Source organism: Spodoptera frugiperda, chromosome 28 (assembly GCF_023101765.2).
Source record: "Spodoptera frugiperda isolate SF20-4 chromosome 28, AGI-APGP_CSIRO_Sfru_2.0, whole genome shotgun sequence".
Taxonomy (NCBI): Eukaryota; Metazoa; Arthropoda; class Insecta; order Lepidoptera; family Noctuidae; genus Spodoptera; species Spodoptera frugiperda.
In genome coordinates this window covers 12,708,161-12,733,604 of record NC_064239.1, presented here as the reverse complement: position 1 = coordinate 12,733,604, position 25,444 = coordinate 12,708,161, and the positions used below count along the sequence as shown (strand labels likewise).

The window sequence follows — 25,444 nt, the reverse complement described above, 5'->3', positions numbered from 1 at the left end:
AACACCTATGAATCGTCGACCCAATTCCGTCTTGTTTTGTTTGCATAGACCGATATATCATCGGCTCAAATTCGGTTTAGCCTTTGATGTAGGTATTGAAATTAGATCAATAATAATTCTATACTTAGATAGTTAGGTAAGTTCAGTGTACTGCCAGCGGTATGAGGAAGAGTGTTTAGCAGTGATCAATTTGTTTATAGGGAATGTTTTCTGAGAACATTCTGCCATCGATTTAATTAGGTGTGATTGTGATTAGTTCTTCAGTTCGGCTTTGACAGGTATGTCATAATACTCACTTATAAACTTCAATATAAAAGTCTACCGCTGTACTCAGAGTCGTTAAATGGTTACTTAACCCAGTCGGTAGCAATATTTTCGGAACAAAATCGTTGCTAGGAAATAAAAAAAAGTCAGTATTTCTCAACAACAAGGAGTATACTCAAAATTTTATTATCATCGTTAAAAATATGGATATTTTAAATCCTACAATTATAGGGACATGAAATATAAAAATCATATTTAACCTCATTTAAAAACGTGACTCAAAACTATACTCGTAATTCAATGAAATCTTCAAACAGGGGTTGGTCTTAAATCCATGGTCCCGGAAACAGTGATTCACTTTTAAAGGTACTTTAAACCATAAATAAAAGTATGTATCAGGTATACGAAGCTACGCCCAAAATATCCGAATTACGCTACCGTATTAAAGTTCTGTTTGTAAACAAAGGGGTGACTTTATTTTGTGTAAACACGCACGTACGATCCTCGCTTACGATCGGTTTTAAAATACGAAGTACCCGCTCTTTAAATAGCCGTTACCTATGGCTTATGACGACCGTCTCGACTGCTGACTTAAATAAACCGATCTTAGTCCAAAATCCCCTGATCCATTTAGTTTTCGACCTAAAGTTTTATAAAATGCAATGAATTTTGATTGGATTCGTTTATTATATTATTGATTCTTTACATAAGTTTATGCTTTTTATCTATACCTTGAGTAACTAATTTACAGGATGCAACCGAAGTCAGGTCACCTACTACTATAAATGTTGCAATTTATTTGTTTGTTCATTAGAAACTATAGGCACTTCTATCAAGTGAGGCAGTTTCTGAGATCAGCAAATTATCGTTTCATGCGCTCCTACTCCTACTGCAGATATTTCTCCGGAAAAGTAATTAGTGCTTGTTATCGCCTATGTCAAGGTTGTATCATTAGATCATTTGCAATTCTGGCGTAATGAGCGCTGACGGAGAAACGAAAATAAGCGTGGCGCCAATAGTGTGCGATGACTGCACTTTTAATTTATTCCCCAGTGCTATTCGCCCACGTGGGATCTTGTTGTTATGTCAAAATGATCCTTCTGGAACAAACTCAATGCATCGAACAAAACTAAGTTGTGTCGATCTAATAGTGATTATGTCATACTGATTAGGAGGCCGCAAAAAAGGCTAATTTGTAACAGTTTTCAGGGATACCTGATAAAATATTTTCTTTTGTTACTATTGCACCAGCCAAGTGACAAATTTTATCGAAAGATTAATTTATCAATGAGAAGATTAAGACCAACTAGGAGATAATTAAACTACACGTAGAACAATCAAAGAAAAAAGGGTGTTGTACCTACAATTACGTTGTCTTAAAAAAACATTTGCTAAAAGAAGTCATAAAGAAGATTGTTCTGTCGATATCAAATAACTTGGAACAAGGGCAAATAGAAAACATAAACTAAGCTCGTCTAATACAAACGATTAGAAATTTTATGAACAATAAAATCTTACTCGTGTAAGTATGAAGACTGTTAAAGACAACAGTTACAATAAGCCACAGAGCCACAAAGTGCCAGAGCATAAGCTTTTCATACCGAGAACTTTAAGTCCCAAGCCAAACCATTTAATTTACGAGACAACACAGCAATAAACCTGTTCGCAACAATATGTCGCCTCATCAACATGGAAATTACATTTTGGAACGGCAAATGGATACTATTTGCATTTAGCGACTGAATTTCACGTAACAATGAACAATGATTTTGTTACTTGTTTGTAACTGGAGGTAATAATGATTGGGTGGTGTAGTTACAGAAAATTATAGATTCCGTCAAAATGATGTGGATAATACGTGATACCATAAAATGCGTCAATAAGTGACCATAGCATTAAGAAACACGTGAACTTCTTATTAAAAGACCAGCATATCACAATAACATGCCCCCTATCCCATAGTAAGCTTATGTATTTATTGTTGAAACTGGTTGAAACACCCCTATATTTATACGTCACAGTTGTAATACATATGAGTGGGCTTGTGCGCACGACTCTATGTACACGTGGAAAATGTAATTTACCATCCAGTAAAAAAAAATCGGATATACTCGTGTATTTTTCCTACTCTGTTATTTGGCATTTGAATGTAGGGGATATCACTATGAGCAGGCTTTTGTTGAAGAATTAACAAAATTTGCAATATTCACGGAAGAGTTTTGTACCTAAATATTATTATTTATTAAGACTTAAAGTTAATACACGGATGTTCATAGTCATGTCTAGCGCCAGAACCAATAGTTTTACTTTAGCAGTTTCCTTTTCCTAATAGAATGTGAACTTACTTGCTGAATTCTGGTTGTAAAATTAACTAAAATCCACATCCTGATCCTTTAAAAAAAGCTTTTCAAAACCAATACTTATTCTATAGAACCTGTGTTTATGATAATAGTGGAATGTATTAAAATAATTACTATTACATGTCGGCATTACGACAAAGCATTAAAAACGTGACCTATGTGTATCAATAATAAATTAATACCAATAGCCTGCACGTGTGCCTAAACGTTATGTCAGATAGGACAGTTTTTATAGTCCATTCGTAATTAATATCGCCAGTATATGTCATGACTATTCATACTTAAATCCAGCGATGTAATTGCTAAACCCAGGAACATAGAATCTATATACCTTGAAAGTACCGTACTGTAAAAGTCTCAATACGAATTTGCCTGATATAAAAATCACCTGGTGATATGGTTCTTCCACGTCAAACTATTCAACGTCAACTAGATGTTTGAAAATGTACTTCTGCGTCTACCATCTTCCTTTAAGCATAAAATATTATTTTCCACCTAAAAAAGGTTTTGGAATCCTTTCCATTTGAGGACAAAAAGCTAGGTCCATTAATAATAAAGATTTAGGAAGATAGTATTTTGTCAAATGAAAAAAGAGTATGCCAAAAATGCCACACAATAATTCAATATTCAACCAAGTCACGCAACTTTAATGGTATAATTCGCAAAAGAATTTGTGAAAGAAACAACAATGGTAAGACGTAATTTTTCGAAATAAAATTGTTTCACGAAAGAAAATTTTAATAAAAAGTATCGTTCTTGATAGACAGTTTAAATTCACAAACTGGTAGAAATCATACCATACCATATTTGAATTTCCTTGGGTAGTCTCCTGGCCAAGGAAATTCTTATGATGGATTGAATTTGGTTTCAAAAGGAACATTGCCGAAATAGCCAAAACAGTTGTTAGATAAAAGAACCTCCTTTTTAGAAAATAGAGGTTTCATAAATATTATTCTAACAGAGCCCGAAAATCAAATTTATTAAATGCGAAGGTCGTGTCTGTCTTTAGTCGAAAGAAAGTAGTTAAATGTAGAACTAATTCCACTAACCTAAACTGCAAATTTATGCCAAAAATAGATACTAGTATTACCTTGAACTTTCCATTCATTCGCGTGAAAGTTCGCCTTTCGGATCGCTAACCTTTATAAAGACGTTAAACTACAATTTGAAACCTAACTACCGAAAACTTTATCCACAAAAACATGTTCATTTTGAAGGACCACCATATCGTTAGTCAAGATCATTTGAAAATATTCTGCCTTCAAGAACTTTCTAGGCTCTCTAAATCTACTAACAAGTTAGGAACAAAACAATAAAAAGATGAACATGAAGGAAACAACTGAAAAAGCGACGGTAATTGGGGATTCGCGTGCTTGTGACATAGCGACGGAAATCACAAGTCAAAAGGCTCGTAGTTACCTGAAATGGAGTCCTATTAGGCACATACTCACATACATTACTTGAGCTTAAAAGGTTTACTTTTAAAAGAAACTTGAATCTACAGGATGCTTATGATATATTTATGTAGTAACTATCGTGAGACATACTAGATTAACTAAAAATCACGGTTTATTCACGTTTGCGTCCGCAAACGCGGCGACGTCGCGCAGCCTACTCTCAAGATGAAGAGTCCCTCTGTGACTCGAAACTAGTAGAGCTTTTCTCCATTAATAATACATATGAAATATCTTATTTTAGTATTTCTAAGTGAACGATTAAGAGGATACAAAAAAGTAAATGACGTCTGACTGATATTGTGAAAAATCTGTATAAGATACCAACGGTTATAAAACACCAATCATAAGGTAGAAGACGACAGTAAAGACAACCAGACGATTCTTCTCAATTATACATATTTATTATTTCAAACACAAATTGACATCTCAATTATATCTATCACCAAAAGATCATTTAAATATAAGGGAACCAAAATAAACTTCATGTTGAACTAAAGATCTTAAAACTTCAGTAAGATATAGTTTTTAACAAGGCTTGTTTATGTAACAATACAAAACAAGAATAACAGGAAGCTTTGGTCCTATTAACAGGTAAACAATGGTTAGTCGACGCGTTACTAACGTGTGAAAAAGCATTCCGTCATCCTCGTGGTTTTATAGGCGTTGAAACTTCTATGCTACTGCAAAACGTGATTTAATTTTCTGCCATTAATTTTCAATGAGACCCGTGTCACTAAAAGATGTTGTGGAGCGACATTTTTTTTAAGAACGTCTCAAATCGGATGATTATGAAAAAATATGAGCGCACTAATGAACATGGACACAGATAATGTTGTGTTTTATAATTTCTTAAAAATTAATACAGTGATATAATAAAATGTTTTAGAATTGCGCAATGTTATGACAACTTTAGTATATTTGAGATCCACTACAAACTTCTGACCTGTCTTTTCTTCATTGAAATCGTCAACGAAATGAAAATTCAGTCCTTACTTCTCACTGCTTGTAGTGACTCGAGTCATACATCCTAATCTTAGTAAATAAATAAAAGCTATAAAGCTGATTGATCTTGTTATAGTTTTCACTTAATGTTATACTAATAACTATTGTTATCTATATAATACAAAAAAAAACTTGCATCCCAACAAAAATACTGCAAACAATTTCAGCGTCAAGAAAAGTTACATTAAAGTTATCCGTTAATGCATGCAAATATAGACTTTACTCAGTTAAAATAAACACATGTAGACCCTACAAAACTGATCGGCAAGAGGCTGGGAGAGGAAAATCAATACGGTCAGCTTCCGTTGTGTCTAGACTATAGCCACAGTCTGGCGGCGTCCCGAGTAACCTATAAGGAACTTGAGCGCAATGCGGGGAAACAGCACACCCATATTGCAGGAAATGCATTCCTCATTCCATATCACATGCAATCAACACAATGCTTAACTTAACAACAATTACACACATTTATAGGTTAGAAAAGCGTCCGGTGCATGTTAACGAAAAATGAAGCAAAAATCACAACGATAAGCAACACACAGGGAATGACGGAGAAAATAATTTTGGAACAGGCAGGCGGACATATTGAAACTCAATACTCTCGCTTCCAGAGCGATAAGCGAGTCGCCGGCTAACCGGCTGTTAGTAAAACGTTAAATCTCAAACAGATAAAAAGTTATGAAAGTTTCGTATAATGGCTACGTTACCGGTAACACGGAACAACGTTCAAAGGTCCACAACACTGTCACTTCAAACACCGATATCGAGAATTCAAATTCACTGGATTTTTTTAATTTTTCACGGACGCGTTCCAAATTAGGAATTTGAAAATTTTTCGTGTGTACCGTCGAATGCCGTATACGGTGTGACCTTACCAAGTGAACGTTTCGTTACCGCGCGTTCGGTTGCGATGGTTTGGGAATGTCGGAGCGGCAGTTAGCGTTGGACTGAGGCGGGCGGGCGGATTCGGACGCGTTCGGCTCTATTCGGCCACATTTATATTTAGAATTTGGCTCTCTCCCCGGTTTTATATAGCAGTGAGTACATCGCGTATAAAGCGTATCCGAGATGTATACGTATATGTGGATATAGACACTATATGTATATATAGGAATTACGACTTTTTATTGAGTGGATTGTAAATTTTTGCATACCGTCCGTTGGTGCGAGATGGCCGATATTTCTGGGCGGGCGGACTATTTTTTTGGCAATGTTAACCAAAAGTTCTCCCACGCTGCATATAACGAATTCTTTTGATTCTTTGCTAAAATAGGTGTAATAAATAGTCTGACAGCCAGTAAAAACTTTAAACTTTTTCAAATGATTTACACGTGGCAACTATGAAGCATCAGTGTGCTAACTGTGCCTACACTGGCATAGCCAGCTGTCTACAACCAAGTTTTTATTAAGTGCTAATGATGTACTAAAATCCTGGTTTAATCGTGGTTACCTGTACCTACCAATTTTAAGCAAAATAGTTAGTAGAAGTTTTGTTTAAAATTATCTGATACTAGGCGGTGACGATAACAGTCAGATAACTTAATACCTAATTATTAATTTGAAATTGGACGACCAATTTAAACTTTTTTTGGTTTTTCGTCTTGCAATATCGTTAATGAAATGAATAGATAGGCCTGACCACTACCTAATATAAAATCTAGTGCATATCACATGCATTTGCAATTGTGCATGCATAGAACATGAGGTTTCATTATGTTAGCTGTCGAAAATTGTTTGTTGTTTTTCCTATTTAATAACATTAATATGATTATAAGTACTTGGAGTGATGTTATAAAAAGCGGATTTAATCTTTAGGACCACAAAGACTAAAGACCTTAATGGTGCCAATCGTTTTGAAAATTTTTTATGGTTTATAAACAGCAATGGACACCCGAAACACCAGAGGCGTTACAAGTGCGTTGCCGGCCTTTTGAGGGTTAGGAATTTATGGGTTGTTAGGGAATCGGGGATTGAGAAGGGATATAGTTGGGCCTCCGGTAACCTCATTTACACAACGAAACGCAACGCAAACGTTATTTCATGTCGGTTTCTGTGAAGCCGTGGTACCACTCCGATTGAGCCGAAGCTTGGCTCTCCCACACCTAAATTCTGTAGTAGGTTCAAATCCGGGTTAGCTCAGAACATTTCACATCTTGTATCAAGACAAAAATAGCCATTAATAACCTTGAGGTGTCTTACGCATTCGTAATATTCAGATGTCGCGATATTTTTTATATTAATTACACAGTATTAACATTTTATTAGCAATCTTAGTAGAGTTACGCAATATTTATACAATTTTTACTAGGTTTTAATTAAATGGATAACTAATATTTAAAAACAACAGTTTCGAGACAAAATTATTAACAGAATTGTTATGAGTTAGACGTAGACTGAGAAAGAAGTTAGAACAGACTTCAATGTCTAGACAAACGTAGTCAATATCAACACCATCACAATAAATATGTAGGAGCAGTTCGTGTGCATATCGTGCACGCGCACGAGCGACACACTCGCCAAATTTGGGCTCTCCACAATGTGATTTTTTTTCAACACTTCTTATACCATTTTTTCATACAAGACATCCTAGCTATTCTAACCACTACTGTAGTTACTAGTACACATTGTACGTGTAGATTAATAATAAATAGTAAATGTTTACCATTCTCTAAGGATGATCACAAGTTTTGATTCCTCTGCATTGCAGTCTCACTGCGTGGCTACAATTTTTTCTACTGTATAATTATGAGTTATTCGAATCCTCTAGGACAATACTACACTTGCTGAAATCTTTTAAAGAAAAATATATGTATAGGTACCTACCCGTTTAATTTGTCCGCCTCGATCCACTTAGCTCAATTAGTCCAGCACGAAAAGTAAGAGCAGGGTGGTTTTTAGTCAGTAGGTAAGAGTCTAGTCAGAGAAGTCATTGGAGGATTAACTAACTACCCTCAAAAAAAAGCATTAACTCAGCTAATAATATTTATACCAAAACGTATTCATTATAATTGTGACAGTGTTGGTGTATTGTGACAGTGGTGTCTTACTTTCAGGTTTCGAACAGAAGATCAATCGATCGGTGTGGTAATGCCTTCACTCGGAACTTCGAGGGAAAAGTAGCAAATTAGCAATAATGACAAATGTATTTAACTCTGCTGTTACACTGCACACAGCTTGATATTATGACGAAGATGATAACGTAATAATGTTAAAGATTTTGGTAGGTATACTAGGGTAGCTTTGAACTACTAGGGTACCCAACCGGTAATTACAGTAACAATTATTTATATTCTGCTAAATAAAAAACGCACTTGTTATTATTTTCCAAGGGAAGGTAAATGCACACCTATGATTTAAATTGAATTAACTATTACCTACACTGACTTAGTAAAAAGTAATATGACAAATGATGTATATAGCAAGATAATACGTAGGTATAAAGGTTGGCAGATAACTTGGCAAGATTTTGTTATATTTATTTTCAAGAAAATTACTTTAGCGGACGCGGACGTTCAAAAGTCAGCGCAACGTCGCCGCGTCTGCGCACGATGCTTGTGAGGATCAATCCCTGTGCAATTGGCGTAACGTTCTTATTATTTTAAAAAAAATTGCCAACTTACTTGCCGAAGTCTATAACTAACTTACTTACCTACTTTAAGCGTATGGTGGATCTGCCGAGAAACCAGGAGGACACAGTGGAGCATACGGTGCCGGTGTGCCCTGCATAAACTGAGCACCGCCGCGCGCCGTGTCCTTAGGGCTGTGGTCGGCGACGGCGACATATCACATCCAGCATTGGTTACCAGACCATGGCACGAAACGAAGGGAAGTGGGATGCCGTCTCTTCTTTCTGTGAAGCAGTCATGCTAGCTAAGGAAGAGGCGGGACGCTTGAACGAACCTCCTAACGCCCCAGCCTCACGACAGACACTCACGCTGACGACGATCGCGTGACTAGCTCGCCGCCCAACCAGAGCCATCCACCACATATACCCACACAGATCCGGGTCGCCATCAGCCCTACTGGGCCCCCAGTAGGACCCGATTCTGTGGACTGCCTAGCAGGTTACCGGGGCTCCGGCTCGAAAAGCAGGAGAAGAACTGGGTGGTTTTTAGTAAGTAAGAGTCTGATGAACGGAAACCTACCTAAGGAATTTTTATAGCAATTCATAAAAAGCAAGTTTCGGATGATAAGTAACTATGCATGCTTTGCAAAATATTGTTTATTATAATTGTTCAGGCGAGTGATAGGTAGGCGAATTTCATGTTGGAAAAAACAATAGAAATAAGTAGGTATATTTCAATAATATATCATCGCTTAATTGCATAAAAACAATTGAAAAACGGTGGGTATGCAATGAATCGTACACAAAAGAATCTTACCTTAATCTGATAATGATGTCCTGTTAGGCTGTAGTGGTAGTAATCCATCACGAAGAAGAATAACGTCACAAATCACCTAAAGTTAAAATGCAATTAATAAATTAACAAAACAAAAAATAACTATGGGAAACTGAAACAAAATACGACTCTCTTTTGTCTTCGCGTCATCTTTGCAGTTAATTTTCCATTTTTGAATTTTCGCTCTGACAGTGAAGATGATTTAAAGATTGCCAGTCTTAATTTTTAAATGAAATTCATACTATTATTTCATGATTCTATCGAAATTAACATTTTATTTATTAGCTTCCACAATGTTTAGGTATAAATTTTGTGTTAGAATTTTCTTAAACTTTTATTATAATGTAAATATAAAATAAGTAAAAAAAATACCATGTATTTTCATACTAGCCACACTACAATATACGTCAAAATTATTCCTTCTTCCTTTGAGCTACGTTCCATTACCAAATGAAAATAGTTGTAATAAATATGGCTTTTACTATAAAGAGAAATTTCTTTGAATTACTGAAATTTAAATAGTCTGCACACACTTTTTGTATTTAATTTATATTTATTTTTATAAACATTAATTAAAAATAAAATAAACATGAGCAAAATCAAAAATAATTTACGATTTCAAGTCAAGAATGACCAAAAGACGAATGGTAATGTCCATCTTTGAACGTCATCCAGTGAACGTAACTGGAACGCACACTGATTGTCAAACAATAAAAACATTGACCAGTTTTATTTTGTTAATTATTTACTTTATTACAACACTCTCGTTTTAAATAAATACTGTTTTTTAACTATTAGGTCTTCTTTCATTATGTGTTGTTGACGAAGGGAGCATTTGATTAGCGTATTTACAAATTTCGATAAGTATTTTTGATCGAATTAAAATGTTTAACCCTGATATCAATGACTATCAACTTACTTCGATAATAACAGAGTGCTGTGGAGGCGTAGCCGTTGTTTATTCAGCGCTTTATAAACCTAATAATCAAAATGTCGCCATCAAGAGGTATTTTGTTGACAAAACTAAAGAAAACGCCAGCTTGATACAGGTATGTGTTTAAAAGTATTTTAATATATTTCTCGCAATAAATTAAACGCAAATAGGTAAACACTTAATTAGTATTCAGTGTCATTAACAGATTGTTATCAATATTTTGTGTTTGTTTCAAAAATACAGATTGTAGGTCAATCAAGGGCTTCTAAAGGGCACTCCTATGCTTTAAAGATACATCTGAGTTTGTACGTGTATATAGTCATAGCCGAAAGTTAGTACTAACTATATGAGATAGAACACTAAACACTGAACTAAACCTAGTTAGTAAACTTAGTTACTCTACTACAAAAGAGATACCTAAGTTGAATCTTCTGCTGTTTCAATTTCAAGCATATTTCCCACCCATATGTAAAAAGATAATTATCTGTAACTTGATAATAGGTACTGAAAATAAAATTTCAATGTCCTAAAATATGCTAACATATTATAAAATATTACAGTAGGAACAACCAAATCAATTATCTACATTAATTAAAATGAATGAAAAGCATTAATTATAATTAATTCACACTTGTATCCATTTAACTGAATGCAGAATACCTAATAATATATCTTTCTAACAAACATCATCACATCAACAGCCTATAGGTGGCCACTGCTGACCAAAAGCCTCTTTTCACTCTGAGAAGGTTTGAGCATTAATCACTATGCTTGCTCAAAGCGGGTTGGTGATTTCAAACTTATAACTCAAAATTATAAGCCCAGATTTCCTCAAGATGTTTTCCTTTACCTTAACAACAATACTATTATAAAATTTCAGCAAGATATTCTCACAAGGAAGGAACTACAACATGCAAACATACTACCATACCTGACATCTTTCGTACATGGTAAGGAGTTGTACGTAGTGTCTCCACTCATGACGTTTGGCTCTTGTCGTGATATCCTGGACCGGTACTTCCAAGAAGGTCTGCCGGAGCTGGCCTGCGCTCTTGTGCTGAGAGACGTTCTCCAGGCTTTGCAGTATTTACACAAGCAATTGTATATTCATAGGTAAGGTTATGCAATATTGTTTTTTTTTTTTTATTTTGTACATTAGACAGTAATAGTACCTAGAAACTTTCTCTTTAAATATCTCATTTGTAGAGTGATCACAAGTGTGACTGCCAAGTGCAGAGTTAATGGGTTTGATTCCCAGATTGCGTAACATCTATGTATGTTTGTGTGTAATTATCTCGCATTGGCTGAATCGATTTTGTGCGAATTATCTCACAATCGTGAACTGCTGAACCAATTTTGACGCGGTTTTTCATTATAGTATTTTTCAGACTTATAAAAATGCAGATTCACACTTTAACACGTGTTTTACGTATTATCCGCAATTACATCGCATTTAAAATTATTCTGTTGTTCTAAAGTTCCTCGAATTCTCAAAATACCTATTGCATCTGATTTATCTACTCTAAAGATCTAAAGATGAAGATAGAATAAAAAGACATTTTACAATAATAAAAACCAAAATCCATGAGAATGCATCATTGTTGCATGTCTTGTTTACAATGGTTTTCCTCTTTTGAGTCATAAAATTATAATTTAAGATCTATTCTACTGTTCTAATGCTAGTTCAAAGTCGAGACATTGTAATACAATAAATTAGTATTTATTTTATTCCTGAATATAATGACGCATAGAATACAAATTACATACATTCATAGTCACTCTGTATTCTACTAATATTGTGAATACGAAAGTTTGTATGTTTGTTTGTTACTCCTGCACGCCGCTGAAGGGCTGCTAAGATCTCTATAGATGAAATTTGTAACAAGGGTAGATTATGGTCTGGAATGTAGGTACACATAGACTACTTTGTGTCTCATGGGACGCGGGCGAAGCCGCTGACAGAAGCTTATGTCATTGTAGAAACCTATGTTCTACCATTAGTGCACATTTATCATCAGTGGCTAATATGATGATCATAAATACCGTATTTTTGTTGATAGTAAACAATAAGTTATTAAGAAATAAACAAAAATAATTGCTCATTAAGTGCAACTACATAGTTTATAGTAGAACTGCTAATGCATTTTGTCATTAGTGCATGTTAATGTAATCAAGATAAACCTAAAAATTCAGATTATTCTGTTAGTAGCTGTTTTCTTATGGTTTTGTACATATCTTGTACTAAATTAAATAAAACTTGTATGTGATCTAATTCATAAGTGGGTTGTGATGAGAGCTAAAGTATCATATAAAGTACTTAGGTTTCATTCAGTAATTTCTAGAAGTCTCATAGAATAACGGCATCGGTTTATGTTGTATGCCTCAAACCAATCTTCACTTCCCACCCTCAGGAGCGTTCGTGCCAGTCACGTGCTAGTAGGTGCTAACGGCGGTGTCCGGCTGTCAGGGCTGCGCAGTGCGGCCTCCATGATGGTCCGCGGCCGCAGACAGAGACACCTGCACCAGCTGCCTCCACCCGACGCTGACAATACCAACCTCATGTGGCTTAGCCCTGAACTGCTGGAACAGGTACTAGAAAGACAGTTTGAAAGGTATTTAAAATCCAAAGATGTAAATAACATATTTACTAACATATAACATATTTGATAATACCTATCTTATATGGTTTGAGTTGCTGTTCTTTATTATTGTCCCTCTAACTTTTTTTTAACCATTGCCCCACCCTAAGACTTTCTCCTGTGTCGTTGGTGTGTTTACCAACATACAAGTTCACATACACATGACACCCAGACCCGACAACAATTTGTGGACACACAAAGAAATGCTCTGTGTCACAATCGAACCCGCTACACGTTGCACGGCAGCCAGTTGCCCACCCACCGCACCAACCGTGCAGTCTAAATGTTACTTAGTATAGGTATCAAGTAACCAATCTGTCTATGACTTCGACATTTAATTTTACAAGTTTTAATAATTTATTACCTGCAGTTCTGTACAACATCTCCTTTACTTTCAGAATCTAAAGGGCTACGATGAAAAATCGGACATATATTCGCTGGGCGTGCTATGTTGCGAGCTGGCCAACGGGGCAGTGCCCTTCGCTGAGGTTCCTACAACTCTGATGTTCACGGAGAAGGTGCGCGGGAGTCGGCCGCAACTATTGGACTGCTCTACTTTCCCGGAGCCCTGTCTTGATGACTCAGAGATGAAAAGTGAGTGTTATAATTTAGAAACTAACATACAATTTAAATGTTTTGTTAGAATATTGACCATTTGAATTTTTAATCAAATTTTAATCTACGGTTTCCTAGTCTCTTAATCGGTTTTTATTACACACATGGGAAGATTAGGGGTGGTAGACAACTGATGGGTGTATTCACCTATTGCTACACAACGACATCATAAATTATGATAAATGGTTTTTATTCATTCATGAGACAAGCATATGCTTTATTCGTCCGGCAGGTATGTACAACACAGACAGTGGAGTGGGCGACAGTGCGGACGGCGTGATGCGCCTGCGCCAGTTGTACGCGGCCCGGAAACTATCCGACACCTTCCATCATCTCAGCGAGATGGCGCTGCAGAGGTTAGACTGCTTGCAAATCTTTTATATTGTGTTGAGTTCCTACATCTCCTAAACTCTGCCATCGAGTATTATTTGTAGTATGTTGTAGGTAACTAAAATTGGATATAACTTTTTTCGTAATACCTATGAACAATAAAAAAAGTATTTTATATATTTGACTGCACGGTTAGTGCAGTGGCTGGGCAACTGGTTGCCGTGTATTGCAACTCTGTGTGCGATCCATAAATTGTTGTTTCGGGTCTGGGTGTCATGTGTATGTGAACTCGTAAACGCCGCACGACACAGTATAAAATCTTAGTGAGGGGCAACTTGTTCTAAAAGAATTAGCTAAAGGCATAAACACCTTTAGAAGCATGAAACGAGAGATGTATGCCATATTATTATCTGCTTCCCTAATGACAATAAAAATGTTTGAATCCCCAGGGACCCGGACAAGCGCCCCTCAGCGACCCAGCTCCTGAACCACCCGTTCTTCAAGCAGATCAGGAAGACAGACTACCTGCCCGGACTCATCGGACGAGTCAAACCTATCAAACCTGATCTCAGTAAGTATGGTTTAATTTTTACAGGACATGAGATTACGACGTAAAGATTACAAAAGATATTCTACTCTGACCCATCGCCATACGGCTGATTCTACATCAGAAAGTGGCACATTAAAATTTGATATGAATAATTGGCAATGTGTTTCTAGTATGGGACTGCATGTTGGAAAATAGAGTGAGGCGTGGCACGCATTATGTTAATCCAGTTATGACATCTATTTGTACACACCACACCTCTTCGGGGTTCAAAATGTTCCGTACTCGACATTACCACGTAAAGATGACAAACGATATTCTACTATTCATCGCCATACGGCTGATTCTAGATTAATGGTTTCACTTCTTTTCTATAATCTAACTAGAAAATATGGCATTCATATCTGAAAGGTTAGATTAACTATAAAACCTCCTTAACAAAATCAATCATATTACTCTTATTCTTCCACAGATGATATGTCAGCTCTCCTGCTCCAAGAGAAGTTATCAGAGATGGATATTGAGAAGACAACGGAGTGGGACTTCTAGCGTCCCCCCACCACACTCGAACTACGCCTTCTGCGCACGCGCAGGTGACATACACATACTCCGTAACTACATTGTTATTGGAAATATCAACCTTGTTGCTTATGAGATAAACATCATTTTTTAAGATCATATTATAAGATCTGTGTATATTATCAAGAAAATATGGTTATGTCGTGCCCTTAAAGTGTTACAACACTAGTATACTTGTCTCTATCTTGCAGATATAGAATAATATAGCATGAAAGAGATAACGATACTGATAGGTATGTAATTGATTGAAAATAACGGTTTACTCACGTGTAACAACTGAGAAAGTAAATATTTGTTTTCTTATATGGCTTGATAGCAGAACTTTTCTATAGATTTTTAACTTTATATGTTTGTAATAAAGTGTACAATCACTTGAAGTCATCCTTAAGAGATTGTTGTATGTGTAAATGTATCCTTATAACATAAGCATTAAGGTTGATATTGCAAACACAACTACCGAATGCAGGTTGTACTAGCGTATCTTAAGACGTCTTCCCGAATACTAAAGAAATTCTAACATAAATAGTTTTAATATAAAAAATAAATATTTACAGATACTTTATGATACATACTGCCATCGCAAGTCGCAATAATTGTTATTGTAATCGTAATTAATAAATATATAATATGTATTTTTAATATATTGTAGATATAGTAGCATATATTTATACTATATAGTATAACGTCCGCTTATTGCAAGAAGTCATTATGTGATATATCCACTATTCTGACATAAACAGTGTTTTAGTTTAAATTTACTGCACGGTTGGCGCGGTGGCTGGGCAACCGGTTGCCGTGCGACCTGTAGCGGGTTCGATTCCCGCACGGAGCAACTCTTTGTGTAATCCACAAATTGTTGTTTCGGGTCTGGGTGTCATGTGCATGTGAACTTGTATGTTTGTAAACGCACCCACGATACAGGAGAAAATACTAGTGTGGGGCAAAGTAAAAAAAAAATGGTATTTGTTGGTTGTAGATTTGCCCATATTATCCTAAATATAACTACGTTGATGAAATTTGTTTCTGCATTTTGTAGAATGTGTCAAAATAAGTACACTATAGATAAAAACATGTTAAGTAATGTTTTGCAGTTAATGATTTCTTACAATAAGCCGGCGATAAATAGACGTACAAATTATATTATTGTTATTATATGTAGTAGAATTGACGCTAGGGTTTATTGTTTATATAACTTATATTAATACATAGATCTGAGTAGAGTATTTGGGTAGTATTATACATTAACTTATACCGTTGTCCCAGAAAACTAAGCAGAACCTACATAAAGCCTCTTATAAACCTTTTATACCTCTTTGGGCTTGATTTTTTACATAATGGCAAAGGGAATAAGAACTTCCATATTGTTTAAAATTTAAGAATACTTCCTATTATGCTATTGTTTTGCATTTTTCTTCCAACTCTAGTAATTCTAAGCCAGATAAACAGCATCATGATTCGTCTACAAAAAAAAAATAGTTTTCTGTTTATAAAAAAGTTGGGAAGAAGGTATTTATTTAACTTCTTTAAAAACTTTTAAAGCCTTTCTCGCGCTGTTACTCTACGAGCTCCCGTCAAATTATAAAACATTTCTCTTATGGATTGATGGATTTTAGCTTTGGGGTAACAGTTTATTTCAATGTCTCACTTTGTAGTATAAAATGTACTTGTAAGAACATATTTGTGTAAAAGAAAGTAATGCAAGCTGGACTTGCACTGAATTCCTTATCAGTGATTATTTATTTGTACTGTTTCTTCAAAGCTGAAATCCTGTTCCAACTGTGTTGCTGTTTTGTTAATAATTGGCTTCAAAATAATCAAACTGTCTCTGTATAATTGGCATAAAACAGTGTTAACATAATACATAAATAAATTGTATGGTTGGTTCTCTAGTCTGTCAGTATATGAGACAATAGAAAACACATTGTTCCGACAAACCACCCATTAAAAATACATCTAAAACAAAACTAGTAACTATAATAAAAAAATAATCGCTAATAGTGTAATAGCTGCTAAGCGCAATTCTCAGGAACGGCTGAACCAATTTCGCTAATACTTTTGTTTTGTTTGTTATTGTCTGAACGTCCCAATGTAAGAAAAAAATAACAAATATTCGCATACAAAAGGCGAAACAAAGTTCGCGGGGTCCGCTAGTTCCATATAGAAGTAAATATAACGTATAAATAAATAATTACTGTTGTCAATAAACCTAGATGTACTGTGTCGTGCACGGAGGCGTACGAAGGGGGAGTGACATGAATTTATACATTAATTATATTATAATATAATATTAGTTGAATTAGACCAGATGTTGCCACTGTGATCATTAAAGAACAATTTATTGTTATGGCTGTGTTTATTTTTAACCTATCTCCCTATGTGGAATGTTTTTTTATTCTTAGATGATGTCGCGAACGTATCGTGGTAGATTCGCTAAAATCACGGTTTACTGACGTGAGTAAAGCTTGACTACTTAGTAGAACTTTTCTCCATTAATGTACGTACGTTTCGAGTCACACAGGGACTGAGAATATAAAAAAAACAAACAGGTAGGTAAATCAACATTTTATTGTGTATGCTCATAAATATAAAAAGAAATATCGTACAATTAGTACTTCCACATACACTGAGATATATAAACATTCGTATCAATTGGTATCACATTCATTTTACATGCTTGTACTAAATTAATTACTATGTTATCGGCTTACTCACGTAATTGTTTGACGAGGAACTTGACTAGTTTCATTCGACCAGTAGCAGCGCGACAATCGCCGCGTCGTGTGTCGCGGAATGTTGCTAATGAATATGAGCCTCTAGCATGGCTTGAAACTAGTCGAGTTCCTCGTCAAACAAATACGTGAGTAAGCCGATAACATAGTAATTAATTTAGTATGTCTCACGAAAGTTACAATAAAATCATGTTTGTACTAGTGTAGTCATTCACGCATTGTCAGCTAGGTGTGTGAGCATGGCCTTGATCCAGAGCGCGGCGGCGCGCGCGCCGGCGTCCTCGTCCTGCACGTACTCCGGGGACACGTACGACGCACGACCCGCCCTGGAACACGACACAAAACTCATTAAAAAAAAAGGAAATAGGACCTTGATAAATTGACCTTACCTTATAGCTGTATTCAAAATTTAAACTTAGTTTGTTTTACTTAGGTACCTATATTCTGGGTGGTTTTATAGGATAAAGAGTAAACGAGAAGGATCACCTAATGGTAAGTGAACAGTGTTGCCCATGGACACCACCCAACATCAGAGGAGTTGCAAGTGCGTTCCTGTTCTGGTCTTTAATCAAGTAGTGCCTCCTGTAACCTCACTCATATAACCTTTTATACACACTTTATAACTTGAGCGTTACTTAAGCGTTGTTTCACTTCGGTTTTCTATAAAGCCGCAGCATAGCTCTCCCACGTGAAGGACTTAATCAGACATAGTGAAACATTATCTTTTCTGACAAAAAAATTTACGGTCGCACTCAGAGACATGGAATGCTTACTTAAACTATTCCTTAGTAACTATTTTGTATAGAAAACAATTGCTAAAGACAGGGTTAAATAACCATTAAATGACTGTGAGTATGACGGTTATAGTCTTACCTAGCAACCATTTTAGCTGTGGCTTTAGCTCCTTCTTCTGAAGCATCCACGGTCTTCTTGAACAACACTCTCAGGTCGGTATTCAGGTTGTGTCTGAACGTCCTTGATGCGCATTGTAACGTGTCTAACTGTAATAAATGAAGTTGGAGATTTATTAACGGTAAAATTGCATTTAATGATACAAAATTCTTCCTCGCCGATTTTCTAGTAGACAAAAAGACAGATTAAAGAGGCTTTTTTTGGGAAATCAGTTAAAAATGCACATGAAACCCTCCGCTAAGCGCTATAGTTTTAGACATTTCGTCCAAAGAATTGGACGTTAAAGTGTCAATTTCCAAATATCTCGGTAAAAGCATGTGGTTTGAAATGATTGTAGGTATGTTTAGGACATGATTTTAATCTTCTTGACAATCTTCTTGAAAAATTTTTTCAACATCATTAGTTAATAGCAGCCCTGTACTCACCATAGTCCTGTCTCCTGGCTCTGCCCCTCCATATTTAGAAATAGCATGCATTCCATTATCCCAGGCTTTTAACCACGATCCAACATCTATAGATTCAGCACTGAAAGCACAGAGACACACAAATATTAAAGGAGAAGACATAACCTTCGATGTTCCTAGTCTCTTGAGTAATGACAGACTAATTGGATGCAAGCTAAATGATCCTTCATTCTATTATGTTTAATTAACATTGTATAGAAATAATTTCTTCGCTAAAATAACAGGATGCGCTGTGCTCTGATAGTTTATAATTTAGTGCTAAAGTTTACAAAATGGAACATAACATGAATATAGCTATCATGTCCTCTAAAAGAATCGGCGGAAGTATGACCATTGTAAAGAAACTTTTCACTAGTTATAAGTATGTCAGACAAAGTTGTAAGACTATTCGACACGCAGCTTGACATACGCACATAGGGGCAGAATATTCAATGGAGAGGCTATTACGTATCTACGCTATATTCGATGGGCAAATCGAAAATGAAACGAACCAGAAGGCATAGATAGAAGTGTAGACTAAAGTGGACCAACGATATAGCCAATGGATAAAAAATACAAATGGCAAAATATCGTGAGACTGACGGGAGTGGCGGACTAAGGGGAGGCCTTTCTTCACCTATAATGATGACTGGTAGAGAATGCCATTTGGCATTAAGTGCCAATTATGTACCATCATTTTTAATTTTGTGTACATAAAAGTTTAAATAAATGATGACCACTAACCTAGCCAAAGCTTGAGAAGCAGCAGCCAGTCCCAAGCTGTAGATCCCTCCAGACGTGCCTCCCATGTCAGTCTCCGCGATCTCTGACAGATCCCATAGCACGTTCGATGGATATTCTACTGATGCTGTCTTTAGATATGATTGAATTGCTGGAAAAATATTATAAATTCAGTTTTCCTATTCAGAACTTCAAGAACTTCAATTTAAAAAGGAATAATACTACTGCTTCGTCTGACGCAGTATAAACAAAGTAAAGTAAAACAAAAGCCATGCTGTACGTCGCAGGAAACCATCCCGATTGCTTCAGTAACTTTAATATCTTCATGCTTAGAATTTAGAACTAATTAAGTATTTGTACGGGTTTGTTATCATCATCACTTGTGTTTGATCACCGCAGTCTGCAAAATACAATTACAGAATACGAGTAGCCTAGCAGAACTTACCCAATGCGAAGTTCTTCAGCGTAATCCCACAGTCACCGTCGCCACATCCTGAATCCAACTTGTTTAGTAACGCCTCATTCTTGATGAGGTCTTCCGCTGCCGCCAGTAAGCTACCACGGAATAACTCCTGCTGTTTGGGTGTAAGCGATGGGCCTGATGAACCCTGAAATAGAAAGTTAATGACTAAAAGTAGATCATATTTTTTTTGCCTGCAGAAAACCTCGTTTTCAGCACTTGCTTTAAAAGTAAAAACAATAGTTTTTCTACCCATTCAACCGTCAATCCTTCATAGAATTGCTTAATTAAATTATATAGTTGAATATCGAGCTAATTAGCCTATATCCAATAGTAGACAGAAACGGGTCAATGATGATGATGAATGAGTTTCCATTCGGAAGAAAACAAATCCATTATTTTCACAGAAACCTCAATATCAAGCTAACAAATATCATCATACCTTCCTCCCACCAGCCTGTAGCAAGGTGTCATCATCTCCATGTTCCTCATCCCCCTCAATCCTCCCAGACAGTAGTCCCCCACTCCACGCGCTGGCGACAGTAGGTGCATCCAACAGCTCCAGCCATAGATCCCCCTTCTCTTTGTTTAAGTTTACGAGGCAGATCTGGAAGCCCTGCATCTCTAGAGAAGTCTTGAAGTGTCCAGAGTATATGCGCTCCACTTTAATGTTTTTGGTTTCTGTAGAACAAAAAATGTGATATTTCTATTTGAGACTTGGTATACAAAATTAGAATTTAAATTAGCCTGTTTTCTTGTAAAGCATACCTAGTTGCTCCTTAACCTCGGCGCTGATGATGTTCATTTCAAACACAGAAGTGCCTCCTAGGTTGCCTACCATGGCGACCACTCTGTTGCCTGCCACCAGCTTTAGATGTGCGATGATCTGAAGAAAACAAATAAAATTGATAGATATAGTCACATCATATACTAATCTCACAAACTAATAGAAAACCTTTTTAAAAGTAACGAATCGCTGAACCGATTCTGACGAGACTTTTACTGGCAGATTGCTGATACAAGTTTATTATGTATTAAGGAGTAACTAAAGCTATTTTTATTTTAGAAAAAATATTTTATTTCGTATGTTAATCAGCTAGTTTAAAAATTAGGAACCTGGTTGAGTATCATGCCGACGACTTCCTTAGCAGTGCCCATCTTCATCTTCTCAATCCCGGCCTCTCCGTGCACTCCTGCACCGAGCTCTATTTCGTCTGATGCTATTTCAAACAGCGGTGGCTGACCTAGGGAAAGAAAAATGGTTATCATTGGACTGTTTAACAGCTTATGTTTAGGTACTAGAAATATGTAGTTCCTAAAATTTCCGCTATTGAATTATGTTAATGAACACATGTTGTGTGCCAATACGTAATCCACAGATCCAATTCCCGACAGCGTTGGAAAGAAGTAACTTGCAATATAATTCATGAGTTCACTTCTTTGGTAGGCTTTAGAGCTCTCAGCTCGTAGCCTTTTCAGAAGTTCTTAGCTTTACGCTATTTCATTATCATGGACCTTAAAATAATTTCTTCAAACTAGGTATAGGAAATAGGTTCTTCGTAGTCGAGTTCCTCGTCAAACAATTACGTGAGTAAGCCGATAACATAATAATTAATTTAGTATGTTTCACGAAAGTTATAATAAGACCTTAAAATAAATTTACTTACCAGGCAATGAGCAGGCACTAAGACAGACGCCCAACGTAGCCATATATTTGTTGAACTCCGCTGCTTCGTCGCGGATAGCTGTCAGCTCGTAGCCTCTTAGCGATAACGCTCCAGCTAACTAAATTACAAAAGAGCATTTATCAATAAGACTGATGGTTTAGTAAAGTATTTACCTACTTGCGTATTATGCTTGAGGTTTTCAATTAACGCGTTAACCTACGTTAGTAGAGGATTTGCTTTCAACAGTTTTCTGATGGCAATTAAAGGCTTAATTAAGTTCTAAATATTTTTCAGCATCTTCGACTATCTAAGTACCTACAGGACTTTAGGAATATAAGCAAAGGATGATAAAATTATCCAATAAACAAAAAATACGAGAACAAAAATGGCGTCGTCTTTGTAGTACAGTATCATACCTTATAGAAGAGCACCTCTCCCACCATACTGCGCCCTCCAGTCTTGTTCTTGCTGGAAGCTACATCCTCACCTACGATCAGACCTTCCACCTGTTGGCACACAATTAATATAAACACAATACTTCACGACATCTGAAAAAATAAGAAAAACTGAAGTTGGTATACCAAACGGACCTTTATTCCAGAAATCTTGGCCTTTTCTATAGCTTTTCCGAAATTCAATCTGTCTCCTGTGTAGTTGCCGAGGATGACTAGGACACCACCTTGAAATTATAAGATTCTGCATTAGGTAGGTACCATAAACCGTTATTATGTAAATATTCTTTATCAGCTTATCCCAAATAAGCATATACTCCCTGACCAATTTTGTTAAACTTAAGTCCCTCCAGAACTAATTAGACATAGCTCGAAATAGACAGATTGTGTGTTTGTAAACACACCCACGATATAGGAGGAAATCCAAGAGGGAATCCAAAAATACTAGGATTTCCTCCACCGTTTACGTGTGCGGATTCTTTTTATAATTAGTTTGAAAATGATTGTTACCTGTATTATACTTGTACAACTGTGCAATGGCATACAGCACGTGCCCAGTAGGGGGAGAAGCGAATACACCACCAGCCACTGCTCCATCCAGCATGCCGGATCCCACGAAACCTTAAAAAAAATCATTGACTTTATATAATTACTCAGTGATTTACCAACAATTTTAACTTCAAAATAGGTACCTACTTAAATAAATGACTAAAGGTTTAGAATAACCAACTAAAAGTTTTTAAAATTGTAACCAGATAATCCATGTATCCGTGTTTTTAAACAAGTTTGATCTCTTACCAGCGGCAAAGGGCTCGTGTCCTGAACCACCTCCTCCAAGAACAGCTACCCTTCCAGTGTCGCTCTGAAAACATCAAATTTTAAGGTAAAAAAAAATCCAACATCCGAACATAGTGCCTCCTCCTTTATTTTAAAGTCGGTAATGAAAAGGTGGACGTAATAAACATAGTCCATCTCCTTAAGCAGAACTACTAAACTCAAATCAGTTCATCACTTTCGATAGTGTTTTTTTTAGGGACAAGCCCGCCACAACCTCCCATACCGTTGCAAGTCCTGTAAGATAGGAGGATACAGTAGATACAACCATGAAAACACCGGATAATTGAAGTCAACCTTTTTAGGGTTCCGTAGCCAAATGGCAAAAAACGGAACCTATAGATTCGTCATGTCTGTCTGTCTGTCCGTCCATATGTCACAGCCATTTATATACCTTTAAAAGTTGATGTATTCCGGTAACCGTTATTCGAATATTGAATAAAAATTAATAAATTTTAAAATTAAAGAGGGCACTCCATACTTGGAACTAATTAAAAAAAAATTTTTTTACCTAACCTATCCGTGATGGGTGTCTATGGATAGGTCTTAAAAAAAGACATTAAAGTTCCTAAAACCATTTTTCGTAAAATTAACCGTTTGAAAGTTAGACGCTTCCAAAGTAGAAAAATGTGTGTCCCCCCCCCTCCCTCTAACTTTTAAAATAAGAGAGTGAGAAAATTAAAAATATATATATGCTGTAGACTTCAATAGAAACTAACAACGAAAATTGGTTTGAACCAGATATCATCATTATTTTTTAAGAAATAAAAAATTTTCAATAACCGCAAATATAACTTTGTCGTTCATACAAACACTATGCAAAACCAAGTTATTTTATAACTTTTATATTATGTCATCTACTTGCTGCTACGGAACCCTTCATGGGCGAGTCCGACTCGCACTTGGCCGGTTTTTTCGAAAGGGTTTGTCAGAAAAACATAGCTTCGTTTAGTTTTCGCCACCGAATATATAGGGGATACTGTTGCTGCCGACCAATGTAATGTGTGTAAATGTAGTAAATAGGAACTGACCTTTTGCCGAACAGTGATGACCCTGTGCCTTGGATGGAGCCGCAGTGAGGGGTAGGTGGCCACCACGCCGCGCAGGTTGTCGTCCACGCATGTCTCCGGGGAGTTTATGATCTTCTTCGTTACAGGCTTGGTAGCGGACATCTGAAGTGATAGGTATATGTTTAAGTAATCTTACAAGCACTTTATCGTGAACGATATTGGAACTTATCTACTACATTTCTTCTTGAAAAACTTGAACAGACTCCTTTTACTACCACCTCATTCCTACTTCTGCTTGGAACCGAAGCCCCGGTAACCCGCTAGTTCCTCCGCAGCTCCAGTAACTTAAACAGGCTAAATTACTCGTCAAACATCCAGTAATGATTCGCCGTTGTCATAATATTTTGTAAACAGTTTCGACATTGATATAAAACACGAATTGTGTATAAACTCATCAACATGAGCCATAGGTACATTAAATACATTTAACAATACCTTACAATTTTCATTACATCGTAATGAACAAGACTCACGTACGTACCTTGAAATCTTAAACACAGTGCACACACGACTGTTAGCCGCAAAACTCACAACTCACTGGCAATTACATAACAAGTTATCTTTATCAAAAAGTTTATGACCCCTGACTTATCACCAACTGAGAAAAACTATCAAAAACATTATTATCTAATCACCCATTACACTAACCATTACTTGTTTTGTTCAAAACATAATTACTAATATACTAACTAAAGCAGGAATGTATGTAAAATATGTTTGTTCCCTTGTACTATAACATAAGCGTCGTTTTGCAAGGAAACTCTTGAAGTAACTAACTTCATTTGATTTTGTTTTGCAATCATCTGTATCCTTAGTACGAGTTTACTTTACGTTGAAAGAAAACGAAACGAGCGCGCGTTCGGCGCTCTGATTGGCCAGCGTGAATGAACTAACCAATCGCAGCGTCGACATTTAACATAAAACAAACTCATACTAAGCCCTTTGAACAATTCGTATCACTCGTCTCTCGTTCCAAACGTTAAGCTTGTTTTGTATAGATTAGCTAAGC

General features: G+C 36.2%; 3 protein-coding genes across 4 annotated transcripts in view; 1 reads left to right on the top strand and 2 right to left on the bottom strand.

The window, feature by feature from the left end:
* LOC118265080 (muscle-specific protein 300 kDa) overlaps positions 1–6,092 on the bottom strand; it is a 193,513-nt gene extending 187,421 nt beyond the window's left edge. The window contains exon 1 of one of the 2 annotated variants that reach the window (XM_050705766.1): positions 5,959–6,092. The gene's annotated coding sequence lies outside the window, so the exon portion shown is untranslated. Of the gene's footprint in view, positions 1–5,790 lie in introns of both variants that reach the window. The other variant, XM_050705765.1, reaches the window with a different exon arrangement.
* A 4,071-nt stretch (positions 6,093–10,163) lies between these two features.
* Positions 10,164–17,471, top strand: LOC118265061 (STE20-related kinase adapter protein alpha). The gene is made up of 7 exons (XM_035577770.2): positions 10,164–10,532; positions 11,298–11,530; positions 12,829–13,006; positions 13,455–13,650; positions 13,904–14,027; positions 14,451–14,572; positions 15,021–17,471. The coding sequence occupies exons 1-7, from the start codon at positions 10,368–10,370 to the stop codon at positions 15,095–15,097; spliced, it is 1,095 nt and encodes a 364-aa protein (XP_035433663.2). The 5' UTR covers positions 10,164–10,367; the 3' UTR covers positions 15,098–17,471.
* A 203-nt stretch (positions 17,472–17,674) lies between these two features.
* On the bottom strand, positions 17,675–25,183 carry LOC118265049 (triokinase/FMN cyclase). Its single transcript, XM_050705774.1, has 15 exons — positions 24,917–25,183; positions 24,397–24,537; positions 23,330–23,393; positions 23,042–23,152; positions 22,670–22,758; positions 22,496–22,585; positions 22,080–22,197; positions 21,529–21,656; positions 21,181–21,298; positions 20,855–21,093; positions 20,398–20,560; positions 19,956–20,103; positions 19,194–19,293; positions 18,730–18,857; positions 17,675–18,182 (listed from the first exon to the last, which is right to left on the bottom strand). The coding sequence occupies exons 2-15, from the start codon at positions 24,535–24,537 to the stop codon at positions 18,068–18,070; spliced, it is 1,752 nt and encodes a 583-aa protein (XP_050561731.1). The 5' UTR covers positions 24,917–25,183; the 3' UTR covers positions 17,675–18,067.
* Between the last annotated feature and the right edge of the window lie 261 nt (positions 25,184–25,444).

Excerpts from the sequence above, each read along its gene's own strand:
- LOC118265049 (XM_050705774.1), bottom strand. The coding sequence starts at position 24,537 with ATGTCCGCTACCAAGCCTGTAACGAAGAAGATCATAAACTCCCCGGAG. Across the intron at positions 22,759-23,041 it reads GTTGTACAAGTATAATACAG|GTGGTGTCCTAGTCATCCTC; the intron begins GTAACAATCATT and ends TATAATTTCAAG. Across the intron at positions 22,198-22,495 it reads GAGAGGTGCTCTTCTATAAG|TTAGCTGGAGCGTTATCGCT; the intron begins GTATGATACTGT and ends TTTGTAATTTAG.
- LOC118265061 (XM_035577770.2), top strand. The coding sequence starts at position 10,368 with ATGTTTAACCCTGATATCAATGACTATCAACTTACTTCGATAATAACA. Across the intron at positions 10,533-11,297 it reads AAAACGCCAGCTTGATACAG|CAAGATATTCTCACAAGGAA; the intron begins GTATGTGTTTAA and ends ATAAAATTTCAG. Across the intron at positions 13,007-13,454 it reads GCCCTGAACTGCTGGAACAG|AATCTAAAGGGCTACGATGA; the intron begins GTACTAGAAAGA and ends CTTTACTTTCAG.